We start from the raw sequence: 27681 nt of genomic DNA on the forward strand, positions 1-27681 counted from the left end.
AACTTTATCCTGATAACCCAACCGGAAAAAAAATGTACTTGTGACCTATACTGCAGCCTGTAGGCTGATCAAATGCCAAGGTCTGGGGGAAGGAGGGAGGGATGGTTGAAGACAAAAGTACAAATACACCGATGGAACATTATGGTGAGTACATAACTTCTTTATCCGAAGTGGTTTACTTTATTTGGTCTTCAACCTGTGGGACAGAGTCCCCAGCTACTAAACTCCTGGGAGGCCCTCATGGAAGGATATTCTGGAGCACCGTGGAACCAAAGGATGCTCTCCTTCTGGAAGTCAAATTCAATTTTTAATGAGAAATGAACATACGAGATGAGGACCAAGTAGCTGCAGAACAAATATCATCCAAAGACACACTAGACTAAAAGGCCGCAGACGTAACCATGGACCTAGTGGAATGAGCTTTCACCTGACCTGGAGGAGACATGTCTCTGTCCTTCTAGACCTGCAGGATGCATGAAGAAATCCATCTAACTATAGTGACCTTGGAGATAGGTTTCCCCAAAAAGGGTTTATAGAAGGATACAAACAACTGATCCGATTAACGGAAAGTTTTTGCCCTGGGTAAATAAAATCGTAACTGTGTATGAACATCCAGCACATGGAGTTTGCATTCCATCTTGTTAGTAAAATTAGGAAAAACACAGGCAAACTGAAAGGTCTGATGGATATTGACTGATGATGCCACCTTAAAAAGAAAGGATGGATTGGTTCGAAGAGAAACCCCATCTTTGGGAAAAATCATGCAAAGAATTTTGATGGACAAGGCCTGTAATTCTGAAACCCTTTTGGCAGAGGTAATGGCCACCAGAAAAGCGGTTTTCCAAGATAAAAATTTCAGATCTGCAGTTGCAGCAGGCTCAAAAGGTGGAGCGACCAAAGCTTGAAGAACCACAGTAAGGTCCCATGGGGGAACAGGATCTTTGACCGGGGGGCGTAACAAAAAAGTGCCTTTAATAAAAGGCTTTACACAGTCTGGAAGAGGCTAACTAGGCAGAATTCTTATCCACATGAAAATGAGAGAGGGCAGCCAAATGAACCTTGACAGTATAAGAACTAGCTCCATGTTGAAATACATCAGCTCGAAAATCAAGAATGGCTGAAATGGGAGCAGTGAAAGGGTCTAAACTCCTTTGAGAGGCCCAAAAGGAAGAATGTTTCCACTTGCTGCGATAAACCTTTCTGATCCAAAACTTATGAGCAGCCACCAAAATAGATCTGAGGAGCATAGTCCAGCAGTCCTAGCAATCATGGGAACTGGAGCAGCCAAGCTGTGAGCTTCAGGCTGTCCAGATTCTGATGAGGCACCCCTGAAGGGTGTGAAATTGGATTCTGAATGGGGTCTAGAATCCAAGGCGGAGCCAGAAGGCGAGACCAAATGAAGGGAAACCATACCTGGCGAGGCCAGAACGGGTTAATGAGAATCACTTTGCTCCCCAGTTGACGAGATTTCTGTAGAAACCTCGAAATGAGAGGTTCTGGCGGGTAAGCATACAGGAGACCGGGAGGCCAAGCATGAACTACAGCATCTCTGGCAGGGGGATTAAGAGCAAAAAACTTGCTGCACTTCACGTTGGAAGGAGATGCGAAGAGATTGCAGCAAGGTTGACCCCACTCGCTGAACATCTGTTCCGCTACTGACAGATTCAGAGACCACTCATAAGGCATCAGAAGGGTCCGACTTAGCCTGTCCTCTAGGATGTTGGACTGCCCCAGAATGTGCACTGCGCTGAGAAAGCGACCGGTGGAGATCGCCCATTCCCACACTCTCGTGGCCTCGCGACAAAGGGGGTAAGATCTGGTCCCTCCCTGTTTGTTGATATACCAGACCACTGACATGTCTGAATAGCAATTGTTCCCAGAGGAAAAAAGGCATGAAAGGCCTGCAACACTAGAACCACCCTCATCTCTAGGACATTTATGTGCAAGCTGGTCTCTCAGACCTCAGGCCCTGGACTGCCCTGCCTGAACAATGCCACCCCCACCAGAGTTGAGATGCATTCATGGGCCAGGGGTGGAACAAAAGGTCATCCCTCTAAAATGTCTGGACAGCACCACATATGAGGGACGACCAAACGACTCGACTAAGCTGAATTGGATATGTCAATGGCAGTTCCAAAAGGGACCATTGTACAGCTAGTGTCCACTGTAGAATTCTCATGTGTAACCAGGCATATGGGAGAAGAGTTATAGTCGCTACCATCGAGCCTAAGGCCCTCAACACGGACTCCACTGTAAGGAGATGAGTGGAAGATCAGGGAGACATGAATCCTCAGGTTTTGAACTCTCTCAGAGGTCATTTGATGCACTGATTATGATCCCCAAATGCAGGGCAAGAGTCAGGAAATAATCCCTGGTTTGGGAGAGTAGACGCCTGGTGAGAGCAGTGAGGAACCAATCATCCAGGTACGGATAGATCTAAATCCACTGAAGCCTCAGGTGAGCCGCTACCACCGCCACTTTGGTAAACACCCTGGGGGCTGTGGTGAGACCAAAGGGTAGGGCTTGAAATTGGTAATGGACTCCTAGCCGGAAGCGGAGGAACCTCCTGGAGATTCTGTGCATTTTTATGTGATAGTAAGCATCCTGGAGGTCTACCGAGCACATCAAGTCGCTCTCTTGCGAGTACAGCATGGACTAATGTGACCATCCAGAACTTTTGGCAACTGACAGGTTCAGGGTACAAAGGTCCAGAATGGGCCGGGCCTCAAGTCCCCCGTTTTCTTTAACACCAAAAAAACACCTGGGGTAGAAGCTCGATCCGGACCGATTTGGGGGGACTGTTTCGACGGCTCGTTTTTCTAGCAGCTTGGAATTTCCTGTGCTGTTGCCTCCCTTTGCATGGGTGGTGCATCCGGGAGGTGTCTGGGAGATTTGGGGGAACCCACAAAGGGGATAGAGCATCCTCTGGATACGATCTGAAGCACCCAGTGGACAGTTATGGACTCATGCCGCTATGTGCAAGGACAATTGTTCCCCAACTGCCTCCAGAGTAGAGCAGTCGGGCAACCCACTAGGGTTGCTGCCCGGGTCTGTCCGAGAAAGGTACTAGAGACCAAAAATTCCTTGGACCTCCCCTCTGCCTGTAGGCCGGTGTCCATTCTGTCTGCCTCTGGGGGAAGAAGTGCCAGAGTGTCCCAAAAATACTGCGACTTCCAGAACCACATCTTTTGCCCTCTCTGGTTCTAGGAAAAGGACCTCTGAGGATTGGAGAAGCGGATACAGACAGCAGACAGTGTCTTCCCATCCTTCTCACTCTGGACTAATGTCTCTGGCTGTTTTACCAAAGAGTGTAGAGTAGTCATAAGGGGCATTGGCAAAGGACGCCTTGAAGGGTTCCGAAAAATAATATACCCTCAGCCAGGTGTTGCACCTCATGGACATGCCGGACCCAGCTGCTCCTTCTGTAGCATGTGAATGGAGTCGCATAGCCATGTTAGATACTGCTTTTAAAGTGGCCATCATCAGGGAGAATGAAGCACTGTCCTCCTGCGACATGTACTTGGGGGGGGGGACGACTCCTCCAGCGCCTTTACCAGGTCACGTTGGAGTCTAGTGACATGGGCCAGGTAGTTAAGCGCCCTAATCGAAAAGGTAGCTGAAGTGTAAACCCGCTTCCCTAGACGGTCCATCATCCGCGACTCTGTCAGGAAGATGGACGGAGGAACTCTCCTGAGTAAGTTCCTTCTTGGTGGCTGCTGCTACCACCATAGCATCTACAGGGGAGCCCTGGTTCCATGCTGGTCTGTCTATGGGGGGCTTACAATCTTATCTGGTCTTTTTGGGCTAGGGACCATGGTGTCTAGGTCCTTCCATGCCCGTGAGGTGACCAAATCCACCAAAGGATCCACGGGAGGGGACACCCAGCAAGTAGAATGGCCCGTGCCAAAAGCCTCCAGGAGCACTGACTCATCAGAAGGTTTGGGGGCAGATCAACCTCCCTGTTGGCACAAGATTTCCATGATGTCTCCAAAGGAGACATCCTCAGGAGGTGACCTACGGGAACCTTCTCCATCATCCAAGTGCATGTACTCTGTGATGGACTCGGAGTCCAAGTGCCTCCTTTTGCACGTATGCTTGCGAGGTACCTCTCTGGTCAGGCTCTCCAGGAGGAGCTCGCAAGCCACTTGTTCCTCAAGGGGAACAGTCTGGGCTACACTCCCACGGACTGTCCCTCTGGTAAAACAATGGGGACCGTAGACAGAGCCGAGGGGGTCTGGGTGGAGTCAGAGTGCAGTCAGGGATCTCGCTCCAGCAGATAGCCCTTTCTACCATGTCGAACGCTGAAGGAGAGCAAACCTCCTGAGAAACCAATAAGGCGGCCAGGTCTCCCTGGGTCTGACGAGAGAATCTGAGCCAGGCCAGAGGAGGACGGAGCTCCGAGGGAGGGAACCTGGCCCGACAAAGCTGAAGAAAAAGGTTAGACTCATGGATCCAACACCCAAGCTCTGGCTCCTAGAGCAGCTCGGATCTGAGCTGGTCGGATCAGATACGCTCCAGGCAGCTGTTGGCATAGAGGAAGCAGGTATCGTTAGCACCGACCCCCTGACCAAAGCCAACCTTGGATCCGAATACTCCGAACCTGAAGGGTGGATTGGAGAATGAGATATAGGCTGGAAAACAGGAAGCGAGCTCCCCCCTCCTGAGGGAGGGGGGCTGGCAAGACCCCCATCTGGATCAGAGTACAGATAAACTTCCTCATTTTATCCAGCTCAATGTCAGACAACAAGGACCGTGTGGACTGCGACGAGGCCACGGACTCAGACTTGGAGGGTTGGGGCACCGAGGCCCAAGAAGCTGAACGTGTCTCCTCCGGATCTGGGGAGAACCTCAGAGCAAAGGAGACACACAGATCAGTTGTGTTTTTGCAGGTGAAGCGAGGTCCGGAGACCTCTTGCTTTTCCCTCGCCTTCAACGCTCTCTCCTTCTCTCTACCCATTTTCTGCACCGCTGCCACAGGCTTTAGTACAGGAGGGAGGAGAAGCCAGGGGAAGAGAGGAAGGAGAGGCAGCCACAGCAGCTCCTGTGACCGAAGCCGGAGATGAGAAAATGGACTCTGAAGGGGGAAGAAGGCCTTTGAGGGCCAACTGACCTTCCTATCTTTAATAGCGCAGTGGTTGAAGCCCGCACATACTGCAGTCCACACTCAGATGAGCCATGCCCAAGCACAAAACAGAGAGTGCGGCCATCCGCAAGGGATAATTTATGGCCACACTCAGTGCAATGCTTATAAACAAGCTTTTCAGCCAAACTGTCAGTAGAAAGAGAACTGAAGAAAAAAAATTGTTTCTTTCTTACTGACACACAGTGGGGAGGGGAAGCAAAAATACACACAGCAATACAAAACTACTCTAACTACTCAAACACTACAACCTGACGCACCAAGCAAGGGGAGGAGAAAGGGGAACCTATACTAACACTAAATTTTTTGAGAAAAAAAACTCTAGGTGTTTACCAACTTGACAAAGTTGTAGCTCAAGAGATCACGATGCAAAGCTATTCGCGGCAAACAAGATCTGGGAGTGGAAGGCAGTGGAGGTGTATTATGGGTAAGGGGAGGAGTTTGGAGCTCAGAGCAGATGCTAATAAAAGGTGCTGGCTCGGATCCAATACGGATCCGTAATCCCACAGGTTGAAGATCAAATGAAGTAAACTACTTCAGATCTTGTTTTATTAGTTTAAAGACATTTTGCTGGCATTTCAGCATATGAAATTGACAATTCAGGGCTCTTACAGCTAAAGTGGTTGAGGTGTATACCTTTCTGTCTAAAGCTCTGCTCTCTGTCAGCAGTAATGGGATTCTTAGATTAGCTTGCTCTAGCCCCATTAGGGCCCCGAGTAATGACTTCTGGGTCTACAGTAGGGTTTTTAAAAAGATACTTATGGGTGTCTTGCACCCTTGTAATATCTATGTTGAGGCAGGTAAAGGAACTCTCAAGTCTCTTCTTAGACTGAGGTTGAGCCCTCCCACTGAAAGTGCTCTGAGGGAGTTTAGGGTTTCTCCAAGAGAGAGACCCTCAGGAGGGGAGTCAGAATGGGGTCATCAGCAACACAGTCCTCACATGCTGCCAAGGACTGGTCTTCCATGTCTGACTCCTCAAGAGCAGATCCTTCTGATTCCTGGTCTGAGAAGACCTCAGAGGTTCCCTTTTTCTTTTGGCTGGGGTGGGTGGGGCTGGCTTCCTCCAACAAAAGTCAAGTCTTCTGCCATTCAGTTGCAGCAACTGTTCAGAAGGGTAGGCCAACTTGTTGTAAGTCAGTGGCTGGTTCCTTGGAGAGAAACCTTTTTGGGGGTAGTCTTAGGCTTGGGCCTGGACGGGTCGATAGTCTTATATAAGGTTAGTTTAACCGGCAGCATTATCATCTAAGCCTGGCTTTGGTCGTTGGAGCTGCCACCCTTTATAGCCCCGACGACCTGACGTCAGCCACAGTCTCTGGACTGCCAACGCAGGAGAGAAATCCTTTACTCTGGTATTCAGGCCGGCAGAGGGCTACCCAGTAGGGATAACCCACAAGTGATGACTGCAACAGTGAAACATGAATATCTCCAAGGAGCGACATCCTGCAACGCTGATCGAACTGGAGGAATGGGCAAAGGTTCTGGAAATTCCTTCAATAAAACAGCTAGTAATATTTTCTGAGAGGCAGAGAAACCTCAGTTCGCTCCTACTGAAAACACTAGCATATTCTGGAAATAGTCAGAGAAAGAAACTCCAATAGGAAGAATCCAACTGAGCTCTCTTCACAGTGAACCAGAAAAGAGGAAAATTCTGCATCTGTCCCCTTCATCTGTTTCTTTTAGCAGAAACCAATTTCAAGGATTAAAAAGCAGAATTAAACCCCGAGCTAGGCCCAATAAACTACTCTTGTCTAAGGAAATATAGGGAGAAGACACGTTTATTTTTTTAGACAGAAAAAATGGGGCCAATAATACTACTGACAGCAGCAGTAGCTTCCTCAGAGAAGGCACAGCATTCTGACCAAACAACAAAGTCTTTACTGCTCACTCTCCCAGAACTGACAAGTCTTTCCCTCTTGTACGTGGAGGGATAACCTCCAGTCCATAGTGGTTGCAGGTGTTACACCAGAGAGATCCAGGGCAAGACGAGTAGGCCTGAGAAATCAGTTTTGGCCACAGCAGAGTCCCTTCCTGTAGAAGAGGCAAACTGCTAGCCTGCTGAAGCAGCAAAGGCTGTTTAACCTTGGGGGGGCACTGGAAGAAAGAACTACTGTGGGACAAGTCGTGTGTTCTATGGGAAAACCACAAATTGTCCCTCTTTCCCAGGGAAAAACAAGCAAGATAAGCCTGCAAAATTAAGTTAAAAAAAGTCACCCTTTCCAAAAACCCAGCAAAAAGGCACTTAACACACTTTGCCAGCCCCAAAATATAAAAAAACGAATTTTCCACAGAGAAAATGGTTTTCAACTAAATTACAGTTTTTTTTTTTTTTTTTTTTTTTTTAACAGACAGGAAAAAAGCGCACTCTTGTTTAAAAATTACATTTGGTGACGGTTAAAACACGAACACCTAGCTTAAAAATAAATTTCCTAAGCAGAAAAAAGGTACTATTTTTTTTACAATGTGGACTGCCCCCCCCCCCCAAAGGAAACATCTACCCAGTGACATAAGCCAAATTTGATCCTCAAAAACCCACAATAGAGCGCTCTCCAACAATAGGTAAGCTCTGGAGGGCTTGCCATCCAAACCTGTGTTTTTAGGCAGCTCAGCTCAAGTTGAATGACTGGGTGCACGAAGGTGCCCTGAAGCTTAGAAAACTGGCCAGCTATTACATCCTATGCAGGATAGAACCCATACAACTAAAGCTACTGCAGCACTGATGAATCAGAAGTTCATCTGCAAGCATCAGGTAGCCTAAAAGTTGGGCTTGTCTGAGGCTACATGGGTCCAACTGTCTGAGATAAAGAATGAATAAGAAACAAAGCATTTTCAGCAACAAGAGTTTAGGCCAGATATGGGGGAGAAATAGGTGCCCCTTCCCCGGAGAGAATTTTTCAAATGCCTGAAATACTGACGCCAGCCCTGAGAAAGGTCTACTCTAGTCCAAACACCCTGAAAGAAGATCCTCACTTGACCTGGCTAGACTCTGAAGCCAAGCTGACAAGGGACAAGACCATAGAGTCTGAGTCGATCCCAACCCCTGGCACTAACTTTTCAGCAATGGGAGCCAATGAAATCCTATGATGTTAGAGTCGAACAAGGTAGACACTGCTGGAGTCGAAGACGTCCATACTATCTGGTTTCATGAGGAGGGAATGAACGCTGACATTACTGGATAAAAAAGGTCAGACTGGAGAAGTAGATACTAAAAGAAGTGCGTCAGACAGGTCCTGCAATCCCTGGGGACAGGAGAAGCGTGGAGAAACCCTACCTGGCTTGCAACCATTTTTCAAGTAAGCCACCCCTAATTAAGACACTGCATGTGGGTCTTCGAGTGGGATTTTGTGCCTGCATGTCAACCATTTCTTAAAACTGAGGGCTTGTCGAACATCTTGATAGAAAGAACACTACAGCAAAGCACTTGCACAATAAGAACTGACTATCCTAAACACTAGGGAAGTATCACTCAAAACAAGAAAAAAAAAGCCTAAACACTGAACTGTCAATAAAGAGAGAAAGGATATGTACATTTTTTTCAGACAACTCAGAAGAATTTGAAAGAGAAAATGTCGGGAAGCTGCCAACTATCAGAATAAACTACTGAAAAAAATAAATTCAAAAGGAGGAATAAAGAATAGACAAACTAACCAATGCAAAAGACAACCTAAACTGTAAAAACATTTACTTTGGAAGCAACACTGCAACTGGATTTGAGCCTGGAGGTCATGTCTTTCTTACAAGTGGCAAGCAAGATCTGAAAGACTGGTACGGTGGTGGTGCATTATGGGAAAGGGAGGAGCCTGAGCCTTATGTTTTGCTGAATGCTGATCCATACAGATCAGTTAAATCCATCTCTTTAGGAGTACAGAAAATGCATTCAATCTGACATACCTTATACAATTCCATACGTGGACTATCAGGTAAACTGCAAGTTGACAAGAAAAAATCAAGTGAATCTAAAACAGGAGTAACAGCTGCAGGCTGTGGACTATGCAACTGTAACAAATCGTAGTACATTTGCTGGGAAATAGGAATTTCATTTTGTTCTCACTGAAATATCTCTTTCTTGTTAAAGTCTCAGAAAAACATAGGTCTTCTGAAGGGAGATCTGAAGTAACGCTTTCCTCTGAATCTTCAGCTTGTGGAGAAAACACTAAAGAAAAATACCCACCCCTCCCTGTTCTGACTAAGTCGGAATCGGAAAGTGAGGGAACTTTCTGCCAAGAGGAATTAATCACGATTCAAAGCAGAAATTCCCTAGCAAATCCTAGAAACCCTTCCCTTTCCAAAGAAACTGACACAAGCAACATTAATGCACTGCTTCCTTGAGGACTCTGGAAAAAGAGACTTATGGCAAGAACACTACCCTGGGGATCAGGCACCCTTACCCCAGCAGTGCCATATACATTCATCTACCACTTCCCTGGAGGAAAACAGTGGTTCTTCCAACCCAGAAGACATTCCTAAAGCCAGAGGATATGTCTAACTCCAGTTATTAGTGGCTGTAGGTGCTAGACCAAATAGGTAAAGATCTGAAGTCTGTGGAACCAATACTGATCACAGCAGTCACTCAGAGGCAAATAAGGAAATGGCCAAACACTCCCTTAGTAACTTTCTTCTTGCAGATTGAAGGAAGAACAGAAATGACTGATAACTGCTCCACAAGTCTAGCTGAGAAAAGAAGCCTTAAAAAGTGGGAAAGTACAGCCTGTAAAGTCCATATAACGTATGACAGCAAAAAGAAAGTTTGGAGGCAAGAAATGAACTTAAAGTTCCCAAAAACATGAAGTCCTGCCCCTTACACAAATTCTATAAATATATGTAGAAAATTATCAAAAAGTTTCTTTTTTTAATTTTTTTTTTTAAATCGTTTTATTCATACAAACATTCAAAGTAAAAATCCTGACAGGGTTACAACAATCACAGAAAATAAAGTTCAGTCTAAAACCAATAATTTCATTTCCTCAGGAAAAAGAATTATGGAAGGTTTTCCCCAGTAGGGGACTTACTTGCCCAGTCGTTTCACAGTCTGCTGAAGCAGAATTTGACATCAAGAAAGCTTTGAAACTTATGGTTCCCCAACTGCCTTTTTTTATGCATTTGTGCTAAAGCCCCTGTCAGAAGGGCGCATGAAAGGTACCCTTAAGCTTTGAAAGCGGTAAGGTTTGTCATATTCTTGGCAGGATATAACTCAAATAGTTTAGGCCACTGCAACAGTGCTCTAATACTGAACATCCAGAAAAGCTGGGCAAATAGTCATAACTAAGAACACCCAGGTGGATAAACAATGCTTGAAGATATACCTTTAAAATGAAATCCTCCAAGAGGAAGCTGGCCTCAAAAGGTGCAAAGGAAGGGTGTCCATCTGCAATGAAGAAGATCCCAGCTGCTAGTTGGTTTAGCTGGGGTGTGTGTGTGTGGAAAGAATGAAGCATCTGAAGGGCCAGCTCTTCTACTCTGGGGGAGGAATTGGGGAAACTACGTTTCCTTTTTCTATATCTGGATGGCTTCTAATAGACGCTACAGGCATTGCAGAGTACCTATGTGTAAATAAGGGACAGCAACAATGCCTTCACATCAAAGCATTAGTCACTCTCACGGCTACAGTCTATGAGCATCCACAGCAAGAATGATCGCACCCAGCTTTGCAAATGCAGCTTCAATTGGGATTCCTTGCTTGCCCAGGCTTGACACCAAGTCATAGTGAGGTCAACCCCTAAGTAGTCAGGGCCCACCTGGCAAAGGGTTACAAATGGAGCATCTGTCCACAGCAACAGATGGATCCAGGGTTGGGCATACACAGAGAACTGATGGAAGAGAGAGTGTATGTGCAAAGGTCAGGGGGCATAGCAAGAGAACAGGGACTTCCCAAAATGTGCGTAGTTACCAAACACCACTAATATGATTAAAAAGAGAAAACCTAATAAACTAGACAACTTTTCCCACTGAGGTTTAACAGTATTAAACAGCCTTCACAGACAGCTTTGCTACACTATAAGCACAAATATAATGCAATCTATTTAAACAGCTTACTGTAGACTATCAAAAAGTATTCTTCTGGAAGGGAGAACTCAGTATGAAGAAAAAAGGTGAACAGGAAAATTCCATACATACAGTAACAGGAGGCCAAGACTGATCTGCGCCATGACAGAGATAGACCAGACTACAATTCAGATGACCAAAGTATGATAAGCAGCTTGGACGAGGGATAAAGTTTGATAGGTAGGAATCAGCTTTTCAAGCTCACTCATCAGCAGAAAGGCACATGAATTTCTGTTGACTAGCAGGTGCTTCCTAGTGGAAAGCAGTGAGCATTTCCCCAGCTGTGACACAGGTTATCTTCAAATCTGACAGCAGGAAGGACTACAGTGAGTTTATCACTTGGCATGGGGACACATTCCGCCCCATTTAGGGTCTCATCTCCTTCGTATCTGCACACCTACGGATGCCATGACTTCTGAATCTTGCTTGGATAGGAAGGGCAATGACATCAAAAGAAGAATCCACGAGGACCACTTTCCCTGGGAAGAGACAGAACGAGGAGACACTGCATAGTTAGCAGGATTTCGCAAGCCCCTCAGGGAACTGAATAAAGGGATCTATGGGATTAAGGTGGGAGGTCAGCAGTAGGAGGGGACATGGAGGGGAAATAAAACACTGAAGACTGGACTTGTGAGCAAATAAGCTTTAAAGGATTCCATCATTAGCAGAATTCAGATAGCACTGTCACGCCTGCCTCAAGACAGGTCAACAGGACGACTGAAGGAATATGTCACAGTAATCTGAAACATACTGCCAACATTATGCAACAGTGTGGAGCATTCTGACATGAAATATCTGATACACTGAATGGTTAAGTTAAAATATTATACACTACAACACAAAAAGTTGTACAACCTCACCAAGCTGTTCAAGCTCTATAGTTAGATGTGTGCCACCTAAGAAGTATTCTGTTGTGTTATAATAAACACAAATCAAAAGTTGAACCACAGTGTTTTGTAGCTTACTAAAAGTATTATACAAAATTCCAGTTACTTACAGAGGGTGATCTGGCCCCCAGTAAACTCCAACTCCAGCTCTAGCCTTCTCTCTTCCATTACTTGTACAGCATCCATCTGTATATACAACAGCTGCATCACCTACACAGAAATTGAGAATCAGCATCATTCCATGGTGTCCTTCCAACTTTAAAAGCAGTTGCTTATTTAAAAAATCTGGCTTTAAGCAACATTGGCTGCAAACTTACCCCCTCAATGAAAAGTCAACAGTAGTCCAAAACTAAACACATACACTATATAAAGTGTAAGAAAACATACAGGAACTCTTAAATGCAAGAAAGAAAAATACACCCCCCACCCCCACCCCAAAAAAAAAATAAGTTTTGAGGTAGAGTTGCATCACTACAAGCCTGACCAAGGCAGTGATCACGTATCTGTAGAAAAAAAATAAATGAAAGGTACAGTCAACAGTAGCTTCATAACACAAACCTGAATCAGGGTGCTAGTTGAAGTGCATTTTTACCATCTGTACAGATGTCCAAATCCTAAAGTAAAAGAAACTGTGTTGCTGCTAAATAATTTAAAAGGCCAGTAAGGGCAAATGAATCCAATTTGGCTCTCAAACGGTAGCTTTCTTGATCACCTGAGGGATCAGAGGAAATGGAGGAAAGGCAAGAAGAAGTCCCCCAATCCTGCTGTGGTCAGTCCTCTCTTCTGGGGATGGATAGAGGGAAGAAGAGAAGAGAAGTCTGGGCATTTGCTGGGGCTGGGAGTAAGAAAATAACATGGGCGACCCATCTCCCGCCCAGAAAAAAATCTTCTTCGCTATAGATTGCTTGAGACCGTGAGTGAGGCATGAGAATATAGCTCCTCAATCTCTCTTCCCGCCAATGGTTTTTTTCCTAGGATATGCTTGCTACCAACCACCGAGGCGATCGCCCATTGCCATAGTCTGAGCGCTTCTCTCGACACAAGGGGTAGGACTTGGTTCCGCCTGTGTGTTGTTGATATTAACTACAGACATGTTGTCTGTGTGGACTGCAATTGTCCCTACGGAAGAAAATTTTGATGGGGCTAAAAGCGTTAAAAGCAACTCTCGTTAATCCAGGCAGTCTTATGTCTGCGGCTTACTATGTGCAACCACGTCACATGAACCATCCTGCCCTGATGACCCCCACCCGATCAGGGAGGCATCCGTGGTGACAGTGTGGCTCGAGGGGGGGGGGTACAAAGTACCTACCTTGGTAGACCTGAGGCGATGTGAACCTGACCATCTTGAGATGTCTGTGCCATAGATGTCTGTGACACAGTGGCGCATTGACGCTGTTGTGCTTCAACAGAATCCATGTGGTGAACAGCATCCACTGGAAGAAGAAGCGCGTAGAATCGAGCCAGAACAGAAGAAGAAGCCGTAACCATAGAATTAGCCACGCCTTTAGAATGCCTGTGGTATGACTCTGGCCTGAATGATCTTGATTCTGACTATGACTCTGAATGTCCCTTGATCTGTGATCTGTAAGGGGTAGCTGACAGTGTAGACAGTGTTTCTTATGAAGGTACTAGGAAGGCGCCTGCCATGCCCAATGAGAGAAGAGTTTTGAAGTGAGAAGGCTCCAAATGAGAACAAATGCAAAAGGACAAATGTGTAATCTGGCAAGCCGATGCCTGTGGTGGCTTGAACGGCTGACAGGTCAGTGTCGTCGAATATGGAAACACCATTTTGTGACCACAGTGGGTGACCACTTGCACTGCACTGTGAGGGCCTGGGGGAACACTGACTGGGCTGTAGTGAGGGCTGGAGCAATGAATGCCCACTGAAATGAATGGACCCCAGCGGCTGGAAAATCTAGCCTGCGAATTGCAGTTGTTGATGTGATGGTCCTGCACTGATTGTCTAGACCTGTCATCAGGTGTCCTTCTGTGAAGGGACTAATTGATCAAAGAGTGACCATTCGGGTCTTGTCTTCTCTGCAGACTTGTGTCCTTGTCTAGATTGATCCATATTGGTCTCCAGTCTCCCGTCTTTGGGGACCTTCCGAGAAGATGAAATAGTAGATGCCTCTGATGGTCTGGTCTATTGTGAATTGCTCTTTGGCACCTTTTTTGGAGACTTCTTGTAGCAACTAAGGAGGGACTTCTCCCCCGCGTGATCGAGGGAACGAGGGAAGGGACTTTGAGGAAACTAGGCCTGTCTCCCTTGGATATGGAACAAATGCCCAATATGATCGACTGTGACCATCTGCCAGGCTGCTTACAGGTACAGTGATATTCCCGACTGCCTCCAGGAGGGGGAGGCGGAACAGCACCTCAGGGGATGCTGAAAGGGCTGCCGATGCCCTCTGCCTCTTTCCTGGTTTTAGGACCCCCCTCCCTCTCTAGGCGGGGTAAACTGACGTTACCCCTCTCTGCTCTGGGGGGGTAAACTGACCCGGAACTGACCGACTCCTGGGGATTGACTCTGTCATTCTTTTCGGAACCTGTTGTCACCCATATGTCTGTCTAGAAAAGGGAAGGGCAGACTCAACAGGAAAGAAAAGAGTCTTGCCTTAAAGTGGGCACCCGGTCAGGGTTTCCATCACCTGAGGGCCAAAGGGCCTTGACCCATCAAACAAAGAATCCATGAAGGGCAGAGCAACGCCTTAAGATAATCCGTCACGAAATCACATAGGCTTGGCGTCCTAAGTCTACATGTACGCGTGGCTGAGCTCTGCATGTACCATCTGCAGCCTAATTAACTTGCAACATTAGATATGCATTGGAGTTGAGGGTTCCTAGCTCTTGAATTTAGCTTTCTTGAGCAAAGCTGGCTGTAGGATCACAGACATACAGCATCTGACTCATAGGATAGAGCTCTGGAGTCTGGATCTAAGGCTGAAACAATTCATGACGTAGCAAAGGTAAGCTGAGGAAAACATCGCTTACGTGAAGGATCCCATCCTGCTTTCTGTCCAGGGAGTTGGGCCAGACACGGGAAAAGGGGACTGGGCGGATTCCTTTTGTCCGCGCCCACCTGTGGTAAACAGCGGGGTCACAAATGAAGAAGAAGCTCTTGAGGAGCGGGAGGGTGATAATCCAAACGGGCAGTATGAGGGACTGGCTCTCAGGGACTTCAGGGGGCCCATGAGTTCAAGCAGCCGCCTGCATAAGAGTCGATAACAGAGATAACCCAGGAGGTGAGGGGCACCCAGGAGAGGACTGGGTAAACTCCAAAATCCTCTCTGGAGTGACCAGAGGGCAGAGGGAGGCTGTTTCAGGTTTCCAGTAGGATGTCTGATCAGGAGACATCCTCAGAGAGGAGGGGGGGATCCCTCAGATCCCTCTGACTCATCAAAGCTGTGATCCAGCAGTCAGTACATGGGAGATCTTACAAGTTCCTTTCCTAGGAGGATTTCCTAAAAGGATCCTGGAGAACAGGAGGATCAGAGAAACATAATGGGAAACCACAATGAGGGAGAGGCGGAGGGGACAGACATCTGAGGGAGATGCTGACAACTACTACTATAGAGGGAGGAGAGCTAGAACAGACTGGGAGGAGCCGAGGCTGGCCAGCCGACTCAGTGGGGGAGCGAATGCTCAAGGCCAGGGCCTCAGGCCCATGTCGAGGGCAGAAGAGAGGCCCCCTCCACCTCCCAGGGGAAAGGAAGGTTGACCAAGGGGAGAAGAGAGGCTGCAGATGAGGCTCAAGGGGGAAGAGCCAGCCGAGGCAGCAGGGGCCGAGCGGGTTCTGACCAAGAGTCGAGGACCATGGAAGCCCGACCACACCATGGAAGGGACCAAGGTATCTCTTGCCAGAGATAAGAAGGAACCTGGTAGGAACAGGAGATAAGAGTAGAGGCTGAAGGAACAGGAGGAACCATTCCGAAGAGCAGTAGACCAACTTCTGAGGTAGAGTTGAAGACTCAAACGCAGAAGAGGTGAAGTACAGTGGAAGGGATCTGCTGGTCTATCGCGAGACCTAGATGGTACCTGTGATGGATATTACAGTGACCATTCCTGATCCTGTGCGATCTGACAGAGGTGAGCCACTCGAGGCCTGATGTATGGCTCCATTCGATGAAGAGGTAGATCGGGCCAAAAGTCGAGGTGAAGGACAAGAAGTCGACCTCTTCCTGGAATGAGCGTTGACCTCGTGAATGATCTGTCGGACACATTCACCGGGCGACAGGAGAGCGATGTATGGCATGGCGAGGAGGCGATGGAGCCACAAAATAGCGGTGTGCCGAGCCCGGACGAGCCGGTGCTATTAATACCCACATGGAGGTGAACGTCGGATGCCTTGGAGATGAAGATTTACAAGCCGGGCACATCGGACCATGGTGCAGACTTCGATCCAGCCAGAAGAATGGCAAGCATAGCGATCAGCTGGGTTTTGTGAGATTGAGCGCTGGGCCGCAGGCCCAGCCGGGCCACCTGGGCCTTGGAAGATTTAGAGCTCAGGCCGCAGTAAGAAGTTGGCTGAGCCCTCGGCCTGGAAGGATGACTTGGATGGGGTCTGCGGACTGAAGGCTGACCGAATGACAAATGCTTTAGATGAATGCAGGTACAGATCTTCCCAGGCAAGGCAGGCAACTCTGATGCTGAAAAAAATGACAACATCTTCTGACAACCTGAGTCACCCTAGGCACCAGGGGAACCCTCGGTAAAACATGAAAACTACAACGGTAAAAACACACACCAGTTCTTGTCACAAAAATAAAATAATTAAATAATAAATTATAATTGACACACACAAACACACACACACAAATGGGATGGGTAAGTCAAAAATAAAATTAAAAAAAAGGTAACAAAAAGTTCTTGTGTGCAAAATCGTAACTTAATTGGAATGGGGAGACTAATAATTAAGCGGTTCGAAGAAAAGGGACGTAAAAGGTCATGGGATAAGGGATATGTAAATAATGGAGAAGTAACTAAAGAACAGCGGAAGTAGGAGTAAAGTGGAATAATTTAACAGGATTTGTCTTTACAAACACATGTTCTTCATTTATAATGAATGAAGATGAACATAAGCCATTTAATGTTTGCTTACTGTACTCTTCCACCAACAATGAAGAACACACAAGTAAAGCATAACGATACCCAGCAAGTGCACAAAAATGATCATTCACTGTTGAAAGTATGTGACTTAAGTGTACAGTTCTCTATGTAGTCTTGATCCAGATTTCCAGCAGTCTATCTACTACCTTACTTCAGTACTCCACTATGTGGTGATGTGGGGAAATACAAAATTTCTGGGTCCTAAACACGAAGAAATGGTCATTACTACAATTATGGAACTCAAACCCAGAATTAGCAAGCAATCAATTTTTTAGTTCATGTTTTCTAATTTTGAACAGGCTTTTACAATTTGTACTTTTTACTTCTGAGATAGTGTGGTAAACCAAGTCATATACATTGTTTGCACATGTAAAGCAAATCAAGAAAAAGGAAAGAAGGGGAAATACAAGACCCTCCTTCAGGGAACTCAATCATTCTAGCTGTTACACAGAATCTTAACAATAAATCCTTAACCTTAACATGTACTGTATATTTGATTTAAAAAAGTTTAAACTTTAAAAAGTGTGTCTGAAACTTCAGCGATGCAATTCATAGTTGGATCTAGACGCAACTATTTAAAATCAGAAAAAAATAGTTATGTACTTACCATAACTTATCTGTGTTATCCTAGGTCATCATTCATCACAATAGGCTCTAGGATCCAACCACTGATACAAGCCGGCAACATAACACAGATGGATCAAAGGCTCTAGCTCCTCCCTTTCTCAATGTCCTGCTGCCCTGTATTCCCAGATAGAGTTTGCCGTCTTTTGTAATTCTAGTGTGTATTATAACAACTCTGGAAGAAAACAGATCAACTTCCTCCAATAGGGGGATGGCTGGAGGGAAAAATATGATTACCTAGGATAACAGAGATACCAAGTTAGGGTAAGTAATAACTATATCTAATGTTGTCCCTATCATCATTCATCATGGGAACTCTGGCTGCCAACAGCTATTCCAGTGGGGATTTGACCATTTTGGTGAATTGTATGAACTTAACCAGCAGGTTCGGAACTTGACTGGTTTATTAAGCCAGCATGTTTCACATCCTATTTTTAATAACTGAAGCAACAGTGGCTCTAAAGTTTTAAATCCTGGAGGTAATGTCAACAAGAAGAGAGACCACCAGACTTTGGATGGCATTATTACATAGAGTCAGGAAGATGGTTCCTTGAATGCTTCTGTTCCAGTTTTACATCAGGTGGGGGACATTCAGGATTGCTTGGAACCTAAAATTGTTTGGCGACATAGCAGTTAATAACCTGCATCAAGATGTAGTGTACAGGTAAAGCTGACAGAAGTGGTACCTTGGGCTCTAAACTTAAAAATCAAACTAACTTAAAACATTTTAAAAGTCCCTGCAGATGGATACTTTTTATGGCACTGTATCTCTAACAAACTGGTACACAAGGGACTGCGCATATTTAAGTATCCTAACGGTGTGGTACACGGCTCCATGTTTCACACAGAGCTCTTGGATTTCTTTGATCATATTGGGCTCGAGTTCCTTAATATGTTGGTCTAAGACAATCTGAGACATTTAACTATTTTGGAGGGTGATGTCTGTAACCTTGATGCTGAAATTAAACGATCTTTTATTTCCACACCGTTTGGAGGACAAGTGTATTTTACGGAAGGTGAAGACTATGAGAATGCCTCCTTTCACAGAAAACAAAAGAAATTTTTGAGGCATATGAAGGACGGACTATGCTAATAGGGTCTATCAGAATCCTCCAGGATGTAGTGCCCAAGGAGACATCCATGAAGTCCCTGAAAAACATACAGCTCATGTACAGCATGGGGACGGTATTAACACTGGTCCCAGGAGATCAGAGAGAGACTAGCTGAACAGGGGGGGAAGGGGCAGGATCCAACCATTGGTGAAGTGGCTAATGAGGCCAGTAGCAGTAATTACAACCCCTCGGGGTGGGTTTTATGGAGAATTTAATGGGCGAACACAAGCTACCAGAGGTAAATGGGGATTTGTTAACCGCTGATAATGAAGGTACTGAAATTATTTTTGTTCTCAACTACTGCAAAATATTTAATTACTCATCTTTGTATATTACTGATGAGGTTGGGTCTCTGCTACAGAAGGGTTTTAAGTTTGTGCATTCTCGGCAACCTTCTTGTGGCAGATTTGATTATGGAACTGAAGTTATTTACCAGGGAACTCATCTTGTCCTGTATTTTGGAGTCCGTACCATCTAATAATGAACCTTTAAGACGCTCCAGTGTTTTCACCCCACCACTTACACCCAGTATTAATATCTTTGAAAAGTTATGTGAAAATAGTATTACAGTGGTGTAGTGGTAATAAGTAGACCTAAACTTTACAATCATAACACTGGTGAGAGGACTGCACTGTACGCAATGGCCAAGGATTGTGATCTTCATATTATGAACCTGGACAAGGGTGGCGAAGTGGTGATTACGGACAAACATATTCCTCCAAGAGGTTTGAATACTGGCATGATGGGTTATTCTTTGTTGAAGCATCACTCAACAAGATTAATATTTCTTATAAATCGCACTGTTTATCACCTCTGATATGCCTTTACATTTGAGTGAATTTCTTAAGGTAGATAAACCTAGGGTTCCAGGGATTTTCGGAATCTCTAAAGTCCACAAATCCATTTACAACCCACCACTCCAACCCACTGTTGCTTCTGGGGATTCTAAGACCCTTGCCAAATACATTGATTTCAGGCTTAAAACATTTTCTGAAGACAAATATTCTAAAGGACTCCTAGCATTTTTTTTAAAGGCAATTTCCTCAGCTCCTTTCCAGGCTGATGTGATTTTGGTCACCATTGATAAAGGACCTATTTTCAGTTATTCCTCACAATGAGGTGATGGACTGGTTTCATTATGCTAGGAGTAATGGGACTGATTTGACTAAATGATATTTTGTTGCTTATGGAATGTATGTAATTAGTGCTCAACAATTGTGTGTGTGAGGGAGAGTACTTCAAACACAGAGGGGGTAGCCATGGGGGCAGCATCTGCCTCTACTTTTGCCAACATGGTTTTGTGGTCATGAGAAACCACTAAGGTCATGAATTTTCCTTTCAAATCCAATTTGTCCTTATACTCAAGGAATTTGGACAACATTTTTATTTTATGGTGTGGTACTGTTGGACAACTTACTGAATTTATGAAATTCTTGGGTACCACTAATGATTTTCTTGAGTTTACTTGCCATTGAGGAATTTGAGATCAGCTTCCTGGACATACTGCATAAGGATCATGTTTGTCAACAATTTAAGTCCAATATCTTTAGAAAGGCTACTCATTCCAACGCATTTCTGCATTTTGATAGCCAGCATCCACTTTAGCAGAAACGCAATTTAGGCAACTTATTAGGCTAAGTCGGCTTGTTTCTGATTGTGAAGTGTTTTTTCAAGAGGTCCAAAAAACGAAGGCTATGTTTCTGGAGAGAGGCTACCCCAGTCATATGCTCGACACTATTCTGCAATATGTGCAGGACTAAAAGCATACTAGATATCAGCCAATCTTGAAAACTGACCATGCCTCGTCATTGACATACAACAATGAGGTGTACATCTCAGCATCATCTAACAATGATCTTACCAGGGCTGTTTTTTACCCTATACTAAAGATATTGGCTCACTATGTAGGGATATCAGCAGGCATGTTCCATGGTCTTACCATGTGTGGGTCTTACGGACAGACTTGGTACTTCTCCCACGTCTGTCTTTAAAACAGGAACCTTAAGAATATTTTTGAGTGGCAAGGAGGTGATCCAGACAAATTCTGTAAACAATGGGGGATGAAGAAATGTGGTTCCTGCAGACAATGCAGGTATGTGCTTCAGGGTTCCAGTATTCCCATCTATGGTGTTTCAGACCCTATTCCGATTAAGGGTTAGTTTAACAGCAACACGAAAGAAGTTGTGTACATAGCTTTATGTGCCTCCTGCCCATATTTATACTTGGGTAAGACTGTGGGCCCAATTAAAACACACATGCACCAGCATATGTATGCTGTTCGAAAGGCTGACAATACTAATGCCCTATATAAACATAGTATCACTTGTTCCGATTTAAAGAAATTTACTTTTCCATTTTGGAACAGGTTGTACACAGACCAATGAGTGGAAACTGGGATCATTTTTTTAGATCGCCGTGAGTTCTTCTGGCAAGTGTTAATTACACTTGTTCCCCCATATATTAATGATTTGGTTTTGTTAAAACCAATTTTAAAAGGAAAAACTTTACACATTAGCTAAAGTGTCTATAGTTCATTTTACATTTGTTATTTTTATTGTGAGGATTCATTATTCTTCCACTTTTTTTTTTTACTTTTTTATATATTTTTCAGTCATTCAAATATTTTTTATATCTTTGTATGACATCTTGATATACTGGCAGCTTGTAGTTTCAATTTCAGTGTATTGCTTTAAGAACTTAGCAGATTTTTGACGCCATTTTTCAAACCATAAGTTATACAAGTGACTGTTTTATGGGGTATTATTGTTTCTGATGAAGTTCAGTACGATTCTGAACGAAAGCACTTAAACCTTGACCTTTTAATTGTTTTCCTGTAATAAAAAGTGGATTCTTTTCAACCGTAGTGGCGTTTTTATTTTTTATAAGTTTTTTAGTACACTGCTTGTCGTTTTGCTATTTATTCATCATGATAGGGTTAGAGTCCCCAATTACCATATATCCCTGGAGGCCTCAAGGAAGGATGTTCCAGAGCACAGTGGAGCCAAAGGAAGCCTTACTCCTAGAATCAAAGTCCATCTTATAATGCATTAGATCAAGTGGCTGTAGCACAAATGTCATCAATAGAAACCCTGGCCAGAAAAACTGAAGAAGCAGCCACTGATCTAGTAGAATGAGCTTGGAATTTCCCATGAATATCAAGGTGCCTACAGTCAGACTGAGGAGATGCAACTAGAAATCCAATTAGTAGTGACTTTAGAGACTAGGCGTCAATGTCTATTAGGGGAAAAAGCCAGAAAAAGTCCTTGGTCCTGTGAAGGTAGAACCGTAACTGACGTGAACATCCAAGGTTTGAAGAATGTATTCTCCCTTCTTTGAGTAATAAGGAAATAACACTGGAAGTTGAATATATTGGTTCAAGTTGGACTCCGAAGTGACCTTGGTCAAAAGAGAGGGGTTCGTCCCGAGAGAAACTCTATCCTTGTGAAAAAAACAAAAGGGGTAATGGTAAGAAACTTGCAGTTCTGAAACCCGCCTAGCTGAAGTAATGGCCACCAGGAAGGCAGTCTTCCAAGAAAGGAACTTGAGATCACAAGAACTAGCAGTCTCAAAGGGACTGGTAGTCAGAAACTGCAAAACTAAAGTACGATCCGAAGGAGGTGTGGTGTCCTTTAAATTTGTGGCCCAAGAAACCCCCCCCCCCTTCATGAACGCTTTGCAAAGGCTAGAAAAAAAAGATAGATATGCTGTTATCAAGCTCTAGTTGTCCAATTTCCATGAGAACAGAAAAGCTTGCCCCACTTGGAAGAGTGAAGACAGAAACAAGAGAATGCCAGAAACAGAAGTGGAAAAAGGATCCAGATTTCTGTTCCCAGCACAAATGGTGAACCTTTTTGACTTGATGCGGTAAACCTTTCTAAAGGAAGGCTTCTGGGAGACCAAAATGATACGCTTAATGGGAGATGGAAGCCTAGACTGTTTTAAAATCACTGGAATTGGAGAAACTAGGAGGGTCCAAAGATTTGTGAGAGGAAGACCCAATGGACAGGAAATCATATCCTGACTAGGATCCAGCATCCAGGGCAGATACGTCAGATGAGACCTGATGGAGAACGACGGTTGACAAGACCAGAAAGGAGCAATGAGGATCAGAGATAACCTCAAGTGTTGCTCTTTTTGTAGAACCTTGGAATTAATGGGACAGGTACAAGAGACACCCGTAGGCCAATTGTTGACTAGAGCGTCCCTCGATAACTCCCTCCTGAAGGGGGGGTAGTACAGTTTTGTACCTACCATAAATGTAGATGTCCGATAGGTATGCATCTGCAGTCATAACATATGGGTTGTCCTGCCTCAGGCAGCCCTTCGGTCGGCCGGATTCCAAAGTCTGGGTCTGGCCTCGGCTGATGTCGCACTTCACCCGACGTCATAGCTCCTGGGGTATAAAGGCATCAGCCGACACCATTTTCCTCAGTGTTTCTTGCCCCAGATGCCAGGTGCCCTCTAGGAAGGCTAAATTTGTATAAAAGTAGAAAATTCCAAACAGTAGAAATCAAAAAGTATATATACATATATACATACAAACAAATACACCATAATAGATTCCCCAGCTAGCTAAGAGAGGGTAAGTACCCTAGGAATACCACAGAGGGAAGGAGGGTGGGTAATCCTGACTGCAGATGCATACCTATCGGACATCTACATTTATGGTAGGTACAAAACTGTACTATGTCCTTCAAGGATGCATCTGCAGTCATAACATATGGGTAGAATACCATAGCCAAACTGGGGGAGGAGGCACTAAGATAATGATGGTGTAGTTAAGATCCCTTGTAAAACTGCAGTTGCAAAACCTGCTCGGGATCTGGAGTATAAAGGAAGATTGTAATGCTTGGCAAATGTATGCACGGAGCTCCAAGTAGCAGCTTCTAAAATGTCTTTGGTAGACACTCCTCGTAGGAAAGCTGTAGTGGTGGCTGTAGCTCTTGTAGAGTGAGGCCTGATATTTTCAGGAGCTGTCTTTCCATGAAATGAGTAGCAGAATCGAATGCAATTTCCTATCCATTTTGAGATTGTCTGTTTTGAAATTGCTTTTCCTTGCACCCCTGTTGCATATGCTACCAGAAGCTGGTCAGTCTTTCTGCTGGCCTTAGTTCTGTCCAGATAGTAGCGCAGTTGTCTGTGTACATCCAAGGTGTGTAGTAGTTTTTCCCCCCTGTTCTGTGGGTTAGGGAAGAATGTAGGTAAATGAATAGCTTGGTTCAAGGATACCCTGGATACCACCTTTGGCATAAAAGTAGGACTGGTTCTCAGAGACACTCTATCCTGGTGAAAGATAAGGAAAGGCTACACTGCCATTAATGCCTGTAACTCAGATACCCTTCTTGCTGAAGTGATTGCTAGCAGGAAGGCAGTTTTCCAAGATAAGAACTGTAAGTCTGCTGTTGCTGCTGGTTCAAAAGGGGGAAGTGTTAATTTTTCTAGCACAAAATTGAGATCCCATGCAGGCAGAGGTGGTTTCCTTGGAGGTTTTACATTTTTGATCCCTCTCAAAATTTGTCTGAGGAGAGGATGAGAGAAGACAGGAGGATCCATGTTGTACTCTGCTGAAATTGCTGATGCATGAATCTTAATGGAAGAATAGGACAGGCCATTTTGGAACAGTTCTGCTAAGTATTCTAGGATGTGTGCTAGGTTTGCCAGTGTGACATTTGTTCCCTTTGCTGCACTCCAAATGAGCAATCTCTTCCATTTGGCTGAATATGTTTTCCTTGTGGAGGGTCTGCGAGCCTCCAGGATAATGTCCTTAACCCACTGAGATAAAACAGGTTGGTTTTGTTTTATGCAATTTTCCAAGCAGTTAGCTGCAGCGTTTTTTAGTTTGGATGCAGGGTCTTGTAGTTGTTCTGCGTTGGAAGTAAAGGACATAGAGGTAGAGGCCATGAGTTCGTCCGAGACATGCTTCTCAGTAGCGGGTACCAATGCTGCCTTGGCCAGTCTGGAGCTATCAGAATTACCTTTGGCTGTTCCTCTCTGATCTTCAGTAGAACTTTGTACATCAATGGGAGAGGTGGAAAGGCATATACTGTCAGGGCCTTCCAGCTGAAAGAAAGGGAGTCCACCCTCCAGGCTTGTGGGTGGTATACTCTTGAGCAGAATTACTTCAGTTGGTGGTTGAGTGGGGAGGCGAACAGGTCTATCTCTGGCATTCTCCATTTCTTTATTATGGTTTTGAAGATGTCTGGATGCAGCATCCATTCGTGAGCATCCGTGGTAGTTCTGCTTAAGCTGTCTGCTAGTGAATTCTCTTTTCCTGGTACGAATCTGACCTGCAGTTGGATGTTGAGATTCAGGCCCAAGTAGGTCCATTGCCATCCGGCATAGAGGGTATGAATGTGTGCCTCCCTGTTTGTTGATGTACCACGACTGTGGTATTGTCCGTCCTTATCAGCAGGTGTCCTTGCTGGAGGAATGATTTGAATGCCTCGATTGCATGCTTCACTGCCAGCATCTCCTTTAGATTTATGTGCAGATTCAGCTGGTCTTGGGACCACAGGCCTTGGATACACTTGTCTTCCATGTGTGCCCCCCAGCCTAGGTCTGAGGCGTCCGTGGTGATGGTCTGCCTTGGATGTGGTTTGTGGAAAGGCAATCCTCTGTTGATCTGGTTTGTGGAAAGGCAATCCTCTGTTGATCTGGCAGGCCTGAGCCCACCACAGGAATTCTTTTTTCAGGCATGGAATGATTGGTATCAGGGCTTCTAGACTGTCTCTGTGTTGAGACCATACATTCCTTAGGTACCATTGTAATTTTCTCATATGCAGCCTGGCATATGGGATCAAGATTATGCAGGAAGCCATGTAACCCAGGGCCTGCAGGACATTCCTTTCAGTAAGCTGAGTTTGTCTTGTTAATGCCATGAAGTAGACTGGTAGTTGCTTTTGTTTTTCTTCTGTGAGAAAAGCCATCTGAGTTATTGTGTCCAGTTCTGCACCCAAAAATGTTATCCTTTGGAATAGCACTAGTCTTTACTTTTGTATGTTGACTGTGTATCCCAAGGCTTGCAGCAGTTGTATGACATAGGCCAAATCCTTTATTATTTTTGCCTTGTTGTCCGCTTGTATTAGGCAGTCGTCCAGGTATGGGTAGATTTGAATTCCCTGAAGCCTGCAATGTGCAATTACTGATGCCAGGCATTTCGTGAATACTCTGGGCGCAGTAGATAAGCCAAAGGGCAATGCTGAGAATTGATAATGCTCTGATCCTGCAAGAAATCTGAGGTGTCTTCTGCAATCTGGTCGTATAGGGACGTGCAGGTATGCCTCCTTGAGATCTAGAGTCACCAGCCAAGACTCCTTGCCCAACATGGGAAGAAGTTGCTGTAGGGTCAGCATCTTGAATTTTGGAACAATGAGATATGTGTTCAGTGCGGACAAGTCGAGAATAGGCCTCCATTGATTTTCTTTTCTTGGTACAAGGAATAGTCAGGAGTAAAATCCTTGGCCTTGTTCCATAGATGGTACCTTTTCTATTGCTCTCATCCTTAGTAAGTTGATGATTTGTTTTAGAGCCTCTGATTTCTGGCTTGGTGGAAGGTTTGGCATTCCTCTCTTTTTTGGTAGAGTGTGGAAGTGAAACCTGTAGCCTTTGTCTATTGTTTGCAAAGTCCATTTGTCTCCTGTAATGCAATGCCAGTTTTTTGAAAATAAAGCTAGCTTTCCGCCCAAGGGTGCTTCCAGTTGTTCCCTGGTAGGCGGAATCAGAGCCAAGTCCGTGTCTGTCCTGTGGAAGTGGTTGCAGTCGCAGCTGTGGCAGCACTCCTCTGGTTGGCAGGTTGCCACTGACGACCCCTGTAGGCACCCCTTGATTGACCTCTGCCTCTTGGGCGTCTATTTCTGCCTCTCTGTGCTCTGGAGGTGTCTGGAAAGGACCAATTCTTTGAAGGCCAATTTCTGCTGAACCTCGGAGGTTGGACCTGCAGAAAATCCTTGACTGTTTGGACAGATTTTGCTTTTTCTTCCACTTTCTTTAGAACCTCCTGTGCAGGGGAGCCAAATAAACTTTGTTTCTCCATAGGGGCATCTAGGAGTTTAGACTTAACATGGTCTGGCAAGGATTGTTCTTTTAGCCAGGCATGCCTTCGAATCACTGCTCCAGTCATAGCTCATCTAAATGAAGCCTCCAGTGCATCATAGCCACATTTTAAGAAATGATTACTGACCTGCTGAGAGTTGTGTACCAAATCCTGAAGGGACTTATGGTCTAAAGGTTCAGGAGAGGACAGCTTTTTATTCAGCTGATCCAACAAAAATTCCTGGTACTGTATCATGTGAAATTGACAGTTTAAAGCCCTGGCAGAAAGAGTAGCAGATGTATAAACCTTTTTACCCCATCTCTCTAATGCTCTTGATTCTCTTTCAGAGGGTAGGGGGTTTTTGGCAGAGGCAGCTGCAACACCTTTAGGGCCCTGAGAAATGGTTTCTGGGTCTGCAGCATGGGCCTTATACAAGTGGAAGTGAGAATCCGGGACCCTGTAGTATCTGTCAGGTTTGGCAGGAGCCGGGGGAAGAGATCAGGGGCAGTACTGGCATCATTGTATGCATCATCAACAACTGATAGTACAGGTGGTATGGCTAAAGGCCTATGCTGTGGTAGGTGTAAAAAAGTCCTTAGCCTTTTCCTAGAATCAGAAAAATCCTGACCCTGCCCACTGGAAGTGTTCCCTCATTAAGTGTAGAGTTTCCCCAAATGAAAATTCTTCTGGAGGGGAGGCAGAAGGAATGGAGTCTTCTGCATCAGAATCCTCATAAGGTGA

At 45.0% G+C, this 27681-nt stretch overlaps 1 protein-coding gene across 1 annotated transcript in view; it reads right to left on the bottom strand.

The window, feature by feature from the left end:
- RNASEH1 (ribonuclease H1) overlaps nucleotides 1–27681 on the bottom strand; it is a gene marked incomplete in the record, with an annotated part of 1200073 nt that overhangs the window by 778101 nt on the left and 394291 nt on the right. The window contains 1 exon segment of the mRNA XM_044070435.1: nucleotides 12177–12276. Coding sequence (XP_043926370.1) covers nucleotides 12177–12276 — 100 coding nt within the window.

Source organism: Protopterus annectens, chromosome 1.part0 (genome assembly GCF_019279795.1).
Source record: "Protopterus annectens isolate FY-2018-M chromosome 1.part0, PAN1.0, whole genome shotgun sequence".
NCBI lineage: Eukaryota > Metazoa > Chordata > Ceratodontiformes > Protopteridae > Protopterus > Protopterus annectens.